This window comes from Etheostoma cragini, chromosome 14 (assembly GCF_013103735.1).
Source record: "Etheostoma cragini isolate CJK2018 chromosome 14, CSU_Ecrag_1.0, whole genome shotgun sequence".
NCBI classification, from domain to species: domain Eukaryota; kingdom Metazoa; phylum Chordata; class Actinopteri; order Perciformes; family Percidae; genus Etheostoma; species Etheostoma cragini.
Genome location: NC_048420.1, coordinates 35,485 through 46,512, shown reverse-complemented (window position 1 = coordinate 46,512; position 11,028 = coordinate 35,485). Strand labels below are relative to the sequence as shown.

At 42.1% G+C, this 11,028-nt stretch overlaps 1 protein-coding gene across 1 annotated transcript in view; it reads left to right on the top strand.

Moving 5' to 3' along the window:
* The window catches only part of nr1d2b (nuclear receptor subfamily 1, group D, member 2b), a 13,011-nt gene extending 2,189 nt beyond the window's left edge, over nt 1-10,822 (top strand). Inside the window, exons 2-8 of the mRNA XM_034892160.1 lie at nt 1,034-1,282; nt 2,026-2,114; nt 4,217-4,361; nt 5,838-6,562; nt 7,990-8,175; nt 9,125-9,335; nt 10,121-10,822. Of these exons, the coding sequence (XP_034748051.1) occupies nt 1,034-1,282; nt 2,026-2,114; nt 4,217-4,361; nt 5,838-6,562; nt 7,990-8,175; nt 9,125-9,335; nt 10,121-10,317 (1,802 nt within the window). The 3' untranslated portion in view covers nt 10,318-10,822. The remainder of the gene's footprint in view (nt 1-1,033; nt 1,283-2,025; nt 2,115-4,216; nt 4,362-5,837; nt 6,563-7,989; nt 8,176-9,124; nt 9,336-10,120) is intronic.
* Nucleotides 10,823-11,028: the final 206 nt, after the last annotated feature.

Here is an 11,028-nt window from a genome sequence, read left to right as displayed (position 1 = left end):
CTCTAGTGTGTGGCCCGAGCCTTTGCTTATTTTTCTGTATTGGCCCTCACCATAAAAACTTTGGACAACCCTGGTCTAATGGCTGAGGAAGCAGTTGTCGTAATATGTGCGGCCCTCCTAATGTTAAGCTGGTCTACTAATTGTCTCAGAAACAATTGCGGTCAACAATAAGTGTCTCCTTCAGTCAAATTATTACTGAGTTTTTTAAGCAAATTAACGTTTGAATGAATTGCAGGATACATCTTTTGTTTATATATCTTATGTACCGTTATCTGACCCAAATAATGTAATAACACAAATTCTCACTAATTATTATTATAAAACATATTTTGTAACTGTATCCACCATTGTCATTTTTGTTGTTATGACCATGTTTATGGTCAATTTCCAACAATTAAAATAATCCAAAGATATAGTTTGACCAATAATCACTTATGTAATTAGAATTTGGCATTACTCTAGGGCGCCTGAGTAGCTCACCTGGTAGAGCATGCAATTCCTCGATCAGGGCCCTAAAAGGTCTTCCCTGAAGTATTAGGTTCTAGGTCTTAAATAATTTGCCTACGTCCATCCAATGCTCCCGCAGCACTTGAAATGTTAGTTTTTTAATTAGTTGTTTCTTTTGCTTCTCCAAATATAATTTGTTGTATATTTATTGACTATTACAACCCCGTTTTGCTTTTTTTCAAATTGCCTAAAAGTTTTGACTTTGTAAGTCATTTTTGAACTACATAAACTTTAATATCGTGTTATAGGTCTTAAATTTCATCCATAAGGGTCTTAAAAATCTTAAATTTGCCTTGGTGAAACCAGCAGAAACCCTGAAGACACAGTTGATCCTGGTTTTGGTCTGCACATGGGATTTGGTGACAGTAACATTTATTTAAAAGACAACGTCTTAAAAAAAACATCTTACCCATTAGAGAAATCACAGCTGACGTGCATGACTCTCTTACAGCACAAATGGGCCGGTGTTGAGTTGTTGCTGCAGTCCCTGTCATCATGGCACCTTTTTGTCTCTGTTGTGCACCAGGCGGCGTAATAGCCTACATCAGCTCCTCCAGCTCGGGCTCCGGCTCCGGCTCTGGCTCCAGCCCGGAGTCGTGCCACAGCGACTCCTCCAATGGCAGCTACCGGTCCGCCTCCCCGCCGCACGGCTCTCCGCCCGGCTGCCAGGATCTGGTCCAATGGGCCGACCCCACACTCGCCACCGGTGGCCAAAACCCCTCAAGGACTCCAAAAATCGGACGCTCCTCCTCTGCTGCCAAATGTGGCATAACAAGTAAGATGGTCACTAGGCCTGTAACAGTTATTACATTATTGTCTAATTGTCGATTTCTTTTACATTTGACATAATCGCAGTTTCTTTGTCTAGCTGCATTTGACTGCTAACATTCACTAAGGTCTTAAGGCCTATGACTGAAGTTGTTGATTGTGTTTAGATAATTGTAATTAAATAAGTGACTATTGTCAGACTATATATTTAATTATTATTTCAATTCTTAGTTGTGGCACATGACCCTATACACAAAAAATGTTTTTCTGATAATAAAGAGGCGTGGTTTACTTAATCGGCTGTGTAGTTGTGTTATTACATTATCTTGGTCACATAACACTTATATAACCAATTCATTCAAAACTTTAATTGGTTTGAAAAAGTAATCTGAAAGAGACAATTATATATTGTTAATCACAATTATGTCAGTGGCAATTAATTGTACAGCAGCATTTGGAATTCTTCCAGTTCCATCTGTCACTCCAGCATGCGTTCCAATTTTATCTTAATTATCTTACACCAGTGGTTCACAAACTTTTCAGCTGGGCGGCCCTTTTTGTAGATACAAATTTCTTTAATTGTCTTTTGTTTGGAAGTTGTAGTTGCTCAGCAGAACCATGCATTATTTATTTCTATGTAGTGTTGCAGCGCCCCAGCTGATTTAACGGGGAACCACTGCCTGGTGGCCTAAACCACTAGTTTGTCCCTTTTCCAGATGAACTATAAGAATTTGTTTTTGCATTGATCAGAAATCAATGGCCTGGTGCTGCTGTGTAAGGTGTGCGGCGACGTGGCCTCTGGTTTCCACTACGGCGTCCATGCCTGCGAGGGCTGCAAGGTCACACACACACACACACACACACACACACACACACACACACACACACACACACACACACACAGCACTGAATCAGAATCATTGTCCCTGCTACCTGATGTTGCAGTGGCTGTAGCTGAAGTGGGTCATGCACAGCAGAGACTCAGTGAAAGTAGTTCACTCTGCCCCTGTTTATATAGGCCGCCCCTCATACTTCATTTTGCTGTGTGGCCTAGTTAACTGTGGGGGAGCAGAGTACAGTGTCAAACACACCACAGTAAGCCATATTGGTAGAACACATGCACACACTCAAGTTTTAGACCAATAATCTGGGTAGCCTATGGACGTGTATCAGTCTAAAACTTGCCCATAAAGAAAGAAACAACAACCTGTTTTAATGAGTTAACTATCTCGTAAATTCAGAGTGTTCCATGCCATGGAATCAAACACATCCCATTTGTTAAATTTAATCCTGAATTTGAGTCTTTCATGAATTAATGAGAAAGTAAACTCGTAAAAACAGGGGTTTTCAAGTAAATGCATTAAACTTCTGTACTAGCCAGGATTACGTAGTTTTACTGAAATTCATTCCTGCCAGGAATGCAACTTATTAGAGTGCTTTGGTATTGGACATGCTTTCATAAAAAGGTGATTATACCAATTGTGGGCTGTCATTAAATATTCTCGTATTCGAATATGTATTTGAATAGTAAAAATGAACACACATTTAAATATGCAAATGTATATTCAAAATATTACAAGTGTAACAAATATCACTATCGCGGCTGTCTGTCTCACACGATTGTTTGGGGTACGCTGTTTCTGAAACACTCAGCTTTTTGCCTGATGAGCGCAGCCGGTCAGGAAGTGGGCGTGTTGATGATGCCACTGTGGGAACTAAACAAACAAGGAGGGCGAAGAAGATGGCGGCACAAAGATGCCAACGTTAACTGTAAATGTAGTGAAGTTTGTGCCAGTCGCAGACATCCACCAGACTTTAACGTTTAGCCCTGTGCATATTGATAGGACCCAATAAAACCTTTCTCACCTAGCTGTCCTGTTCATTAAGGGCTGAAAGGAAATACATGCAAGAGAACAAGCAACAAACGGTGCATCCAAGAACACTTAAATCAGTGTACATTACGTTATATCAGACACAGACTAGCGTTGTAGATTAGTTTTACGTTTCCAACGTCGAGGCTCCGAACCGTAAGAGTAGCTGGGACAGACGCCTTGTTTTTTCAGGCTAACTAAATTGGCTCTAGCCAGACAGGGAACAGCTTTCTGTGGTGAGAAATGGCCGGGAGAATAATCAGGTAGTGTAGTTCCAAGTTCCAGATGGAGTCTGGAGATGATGTGGGGTACTTATTGTTTACTCTTCACATCTGACTTGACACACTTCAGCCTGTTGCAGCTAGCTCAGGGGAGACACTGTATGACACTAGGTGGTACAGCCTGACACACGCAGGGCTTTTACCTACATAGTACAGAACTTGTACCAAATCGTGACTTCTGTGTACCGTTCAACACCTAGTAGGCCGTGTTGTCCTCTCTTTGAAGGACATGTCAAACAACAGATTTAAGGTAGCTCAGCACAGGTGTTACTAACGAAATGCCCTTTACTCAATCATTGCATCTCTCGCACTTGTTAATTCTTTATTTAGCACATCAAAATAATTTGTACATAGTAACCAGTCCATCGTAAAAACATTTAAAAGGAAGACAAGCAACCCCGAGGGGCTTATAAAGCCTCTCTCTTTAACATAGAGTATGATTACAGTTGAATGTGTAACAAAAAAGTAAAAGACCAAAGAAAAATCAAATATTCAAACAAAATATACACACCAATAAGTTTAAAAAAAATCAAAATCAAAGAGAAACACTAAATCATAAAAATAAATAAACCAAATATAAAAAAAGAGACAAAATATAAAATTGTGACAGCGTCATTGGGATGTGCACGAGCTCTTTGTTTTTTAGAAATGTCATTTTTGGTCAGTCTTGACAGCCCTAATTAAAATAAGTCCTATCTCAATCTAATTTTAACTTGTCCAGGCCATGTTCTCTCCCCCGTGTCTCTAATGTCCTGACATCCAGCCGTTTGTCTCTGCAAACACACACAGGGCTTTTTCCGGCGCAGCATCCAGCAGAACATCCAATACAAGAAGTGCCTTAAGAACGAAAGCTGCCCCATCATGAGGATCAACCGCAACCGCTGCCAGCAGTGCCGCTTCAAGAAATGCCTGATGGTGGGCATGTCCCGAGACTGTGAGTATCTTCAACGAGTTAACATTGACACTGCCGTAAAGTTGGAGGATATTGAGAGTCAAAGTGTTCAAAACCAATTCAAAAAATAATAAATTATGTCCTAGATATTCAAATCAATAAATACATGTTATGTAAGAAAGGAGTTCGGAAGTACTTTTGTTTTTTTAGTTTAATATTTTTAAATTATTGCGGAAATGGTTGGTATGAAACAATTTGTTTAAAAATAACTGTATTATTACAGGATTGTTTTATTGAACAATGAACTCTACCGTGTTGCCAAAAGGCTCACAAGAGACACATTCAAAAACAAGATTTCAAATGTATGTAGCAGTTTTGTACATAGTGTGTGTGTGTGGGTGTGTGTGGGAGCTGGATGCGACATTAACTAACAATCACTTTACCCTTTAGTGATGGTTATTACAGAGTGTTACCTCTAACTCGTGTAGAACTGCAAAAAATACAATTCGTCTTTGTCAGTTTTCACTGAAATACATTTTCAATCCAGAGCAGCTCTTCTCAAAAAGAAGAAAAAACGAGGGACCTTGGGTTCCAGAAGTAAATTTCCCGTTGACATTTGGAAAAAATCTCTCTATAAAGAGTTTTAGACAATGCCGTAGGCTAACCAGCTACCACGCGACTCATAAACATACAACTTATCATTTAGAGTGAAAAAAATAGGTCAGAGGTACAAGACTGTGTACGTGTTTTCACTATCGAGCGAAGGAACTAGTCATCCCATAAACCACCGCGCACCACTGAATAATGAAAGCTAATGTTTGTTTAGGCAACAGCTAATCTGGCTAACCGCTAGCTGAGACAGCATGTAATAACTTTATAAGACTCTAAAAATAAAACCTAAATATAACCATTAACATACAGTATATAACAACTGAGCTGTAGCCTGCTTTTCCCAGTGTCTAGTTTGAGTCAACATTATTTTAGACTGAATCAAGCTGTCAACTAGCGGTTAGCCAAATTAGCTGTTAGCCAAACTAACGTTAGCTTCCCGGCGGAGGCTAACGGCAGAAGCCCGGGAGAGATCGTGAATTGTGCAGTGTCATAAATCTTCGGAAAACAGGATTCTCATCTTGTGCATGCTCACAGATCGGGTACCGACAGCCCCCCCTCCTAACAAGCATGAGTTCCACCAATCAAATGCATCACTGTGGGATTGTGGGTAATGAAATACTTATCCAAGACATTGCAAAAAAAGGCATTTATCTCAAAACAAGGTTGGTGCTCCATGAACTTTTGCCATCTATATGAGCATATACATTTGCTTAGTTGTGTGATAGTTTAGTCAAGTCTACCATCGACGGTTACAATTTTATGGCTTATAATCCAATTGTCAATGGAGAAATTGCATTGCATTTTTACTTCTGGGTCCTGCTGTAGGCGGGACTGTTGAGCTCTTTAATCCTGACGAAAAGAATAAATTTGAGTCCTTCTGAAACAATTCTCTCCCGGCTGTTGCAGCTGTGCGCTTTGGCCGAATCCCCAAGCGTGAGAAGCAGCGCATGCTGCTGGAGATGCAGAGCGCCATGAACAATATGATGAACAGCAGTCAGCTGCAGAGCCAGCTGCACGCCAGCCACACGCGGCCAATCGGCAAACCTCTGGTGTCCGGCGCCATAGAAGCTACCTCAAGGACCGCCGGCCCCGCCCCCTCTAGCTCTTCTCCACCCTTCTCCTTGCCAAGCTCTAGCCAATCAGACCCAAGCTCCCAGCCCGAACCTGCCGTTGCCATGGACACCAGTCCCAGCTCGGCGTCGCTTGGCGGGTCGGACAGCGGCGAGGAGGAGGTTATTGGCTCGGTGACCCGTGCCCACCAGGAGACCTTCATGTACAACCAGGAGCCCAGCAGCCTGGCGGCCGAGGCCCCACACCCTGCCACGGACCCACCGAACTGCACCGCAACCAACTATGCCACTAATCTCCGGGCCGAGGAGTGGCAGGACCCCTGGAACCATCACAACAACCTGGTCACCATGGCGACACAGGACCCCCCTTCCTGCAACCTGGGGCCCCAGGGCCAGGAGGAAAACAGCAGCAACCACTGCCCCTTCAGGCTGTCCAGGACCGCCACTACCAGCCACTGTCCCGCCTACACACACGCAGCCTTTGGCGCTCCGCACTTGGAGGGCCCCGTCGGTGGACCCTACAGTGGGCCCCTGTGGAGAGGAGGGAACAGAATGCATCTGGTAGGACACAACACAAATTCAGTGTGCTTTATTTTAATTAAAGTCACTTAACAATACCTTTAGAAGTCAATATGAAGAGAAATAATTCAAAAAAAGCAAATACAGCTAGATCAAAATAATGTAAAATAACGGTAAGTACTAAAATAATAGATGAGGGAAATTAAAGTATAGGTTGTGGTGCAAGTTCAGTGCAGAAATTAATGGCGTTTAGAAAACATCAGACAACTGCTTCTCATTTATCAGTTTCTCCTCGCTGACCACTGATCAGCAAAGAACACTACACCCTCCTACAACCGCCAGGGCGGCAGCTGATTGGATAAATGTGCCACCTGGGGCGGTCTGCTCCCAGATTTCAAAAGAGACCAACATGGCGACTTGTTTTTTTTCTAAAAATTGTTGACCAAAATGTGTTTCTGAATGTATTATGCTCTTGCTGAATCTGTCAGCGTTCAGTTTTAAAAGGTTTGAGAAGTGGTGGGTCGAGCTGGACGCCCCTGATCTGCATACTGTTGCCTGGATTCAACTTTATGCAAATGAGGAGCGGGCAACTCAACAATCCGCCTCACGGATGTCGCGATGACGCTACCAGGATGCATTGTCCGGCTGCTCACGTAGACAATGAATGGGCACAGCCGTTAAAATAGTTTGGAATCAGCTGCAACTGTTTTTGGAGGGTCCTGTAAAAACAGCATCACAGTGGCACATCCTCCTAAAAATAAACTGTTTTAGCCATTTGGGGGCCGCAAAACGAACGCAATAAGCATCCTGTGGAATACAATACGATATTCAGCATTCATTGAAATTCATTTTGCGTTACCAAGCAGCTCCGCTCAAAATAAGAAATAAAAAGAAACATACATACATAGCATCATACAAAGATGAAGACATAACAACCATGGCAAAGAAACATGTTTCATGATATCTTTGGATCAAGATCTTAATTGGCAGCCCACAGATTTTGGATTAGCAACAGAATAGACTAATGTATAACAGATTTATTAAGCCTGTTGTATCCAAACAAAAGGACTCTAAATCGCCTCAGAAAATTTAAAAGTTGGTTTTCATAATATAAAACATGTATGGAGTCTGAAGAGATGCTGTTAGCGAGTCTGAGCAGGCTCTGACTCACTAACAGCATCTCTTCAGACACCATCCTTTTGGATAGTTTGAAAGGAGTGTGCAACAGGTTCACCAATGACGCAAACTTAAAAGTTGATTGTATAATTTAGTTTCAAGTTTAGCAGATAGGCTACAGTAATACATGACATAAAACAGAAATAATCTGGCCGCTGGCTCCATAGGGTTGAAGCCTAAAGAGGAAGTGAAAGGCACTGTTGAATCTTTTCTACAGATGCGCTCTATGTGAGTAGTCTATGACAGACTGTGATTTGTCGTGTTCATGTTTCTCTCGTCTGTCCTGCGCTCAGGTTTGTCCCATGAACACCTCTCCCCTTGTGGACCCCCAGAGGTCGGGCCACGAGGTGTGGGAGGAGTTCTCCCACAGCTTCACACCTGCTGTCAGGGAGGTGGTTGAATTTGCAAAGAAGATCCCTGGCTTCAGAGACCTGACCCAGCACGACCAAGTCAGCCTGCTGAAGGCGGGCACCTTTGAGGTAAAGCCACCGTGGGCCTCGGACAATTCTGTTTCAAGGAACAGTGATTCGTAACCAGTAGTGCACCAATGCAGTTACCAGGGGTAATGTGGAAAGATTGTTGAACAGCTCAACTACTTTACAAAAAATGAAATAGAAATGAGGACTTGATGTAACATATTAACATGAAGTCAACTGTAACACCTAAACCCTGCGTGTTGCAGTAATTTAATGCTGACCTTATACCAAACTGTCACTGAATGAAATCCTGGAGTTAGTTAGTACATCTGCCATTCTTTCCCTCTCCCTATGCATAGAACATACATAAAATTGTTAATAATAATACATTACATACAAGATTGATAAGATTCTGAGGGACCTAAGAACAATGTGAAATAACAATGTGAAATAACGATATACTAATAATAAATTGCAATGTAAAAAGGGTATGTGTAACGAGCAAAAGCTTTAACCTACACCTTTCCTGTCAGTATCTATTAGAAACAAGTTAAGATGACATTGTGTAAAGAAAGGGCTGTGGTGGAATGTAACTAAGTACATTTACTCAGTACTGTACTTAAGTACAAATGTTGAGGTACTTTACTGTAGTTATTTTTTTTCATGCCACTTTCTACTTCTAATCCGCTACATTTCATAGAGAAATATTCAACTTTTTACTCCTCTACATTCATCTGACAGCTCTAGTTACTAGTTATTTTAGTTACTGGTTACTTTACACATGTAGATTACTGCACATTAAACTCATGTTGTTTATAAAAGCAAACTAACCTGCTGTACCAGTGTATTGTGACAGTGATATTAGTGCTTTTACTTAAGTAAGGGATCTGAATTGATTAAGTTGATTTGTTTTCTTCATTTTTTACAATTTATGTGGTGTTATGATCTATGTGAAGAACTAGACTAAACAGCTGTACCCAGACTGACGGAGCTGTGTGTTTGTGCTCTGCAGGTGTTGGTGGTCCGCTTTGCTTCTCTCTTTGACGTCAAGGAGCGCACCGTCACCTTCCTGGGCGGGGAGAAATACTGCGTGGACACGCTGAGGGCCATGGGGGCCGGGGACCTCCTCAACTCCATGTTTGACTTCAGCGAGAAGCTCACCAACCTGGGCCTCACTGAGGAGGAGATGAGCCTCTTCACCGCTGTGGTTCTGGTCTCTGCAGGTGGGTTGGATTTGGTCCCAGCAAGTACAATACAACGCACACCCCGTTAAAGGTCCCATATTGGACAACGTTAGATTTCCATGTCTTTGTTGTTTATAAAACAGCTCAAGGTGCTGTGTTTCCCACAGAATTAGGTTAGATTTGTAGTGGGGGAATGCTGCATTGTGATACATTTTCAGGCACAAATTTTTGGTAGCTCGGTGTCCAACAGCATTGTTTTCTCGCTCTTGTTTTCTTGCTCTTGATATTCCTTTGCGCCAGCTAAAACCTCTTTAAAGGACAACAAAACTTTCTCTATTCTGGAAAAACTATTAATAAATACTGGTAATAAATTCATAATACTAACTAATAAACTCCAAATGGACTCTAGCTGTCTTCTTTGAGGGAAAAAAGATTGATGTGTGCAAAAGCAACTTCTTCTTCTGTGTGTTAATTAGCGGATCACAAACCAGGTTTAAGGCTTGAATCGCCACCTATATTTCTGTATTGGGTAGAGTAATCAATGGCAATAATTAATGAGAGAGAGAGATTCCACTGGTCATGACTGTTTTCTTGAGATGGCGCCTTCCTGAATACGTTAACAGTGCACTCTTTATAAACTCTCTTTTTTATAAACTGTCTGTACACTTACAAAGTTCTCAAACAGAAAATATTAAGGTGCTACATTGGTAGAAGAAAAAAAATTGACTCTAAGGAAAAGAGTTGTCACAAAAAGAAATCCCCATTTTGGATTCCAACCACCCCTAATAACAATGTCTCTGTCCATGCCGACCCCCACCCCCCAGATCGCTCCGGGATCGAGAACGTGAACTCGGTGGAGGCGCTTCAGGAGACACTGATCCGCGCCCTGCGGAGCCTCATCACCAAGAAGCACCCTAACGAGTCGGCCATCTTCACCAAGCTGCTGCTCAAGCTGCCCGACCTGCGCTCGCTCAACAACATGCACTCCGAGGAGCTGCTGGCCTTCAAGGTCCATTCCTGAAGTTGTTGCCCCCCCCATCCCCCCCGATTGATTGACTGCCTGGGATCGGGCCTGGAGGCCAACACGGACCACCAGCTCCGCCTCTCCTCACCACCCAACCAAACCTGCACCCCCCACATTTCTCCCAGGAGACTTCAGCTTCTATAAATAGAAGTTAAGTCTCCAACCTGACATTTAAAGGTGGGAACAATACCATACGATGTTATTGTACTGTACTGTACTGTAGGGCGTTAACGCCTGTGTGATGGTAATGCATACATACAGACACACTGATTGATGTATATGTTTTCTTGCGTTTGTGTGTGTGTAGCATACTGTATGTTTGCAACTGTACACTTCTTTATAGTGTAGACTGGTTATTTTGTTATCATTCATAGTGCAATATGTGACAGCGTTTTTGGATTTTAGCTGTATAGTTAGGAGTCAAGAAACTTAGTGTTTACTTTCAATTTGAATAGATGCTGTGCTCATGTGATGAGGGTGAAGTTGTAGAGCTAAAAAAAAAGTAACCACACACATTGATTGACTGACGAGGTACAATTGTCTAAAAAAATACAAAATGGACGACAATGAGAAGATTGTGGACATAAAGCTGCTAAGAGTCCCAGAGAAATCCGAAAATGACTTTTTTTTTACTTTAATGAATTAGGGAAGAAAAAGAAGGCTTCTCATGCAGTTGTTGCTATGCTGTGTTTTTGTCAATTTTCTAAA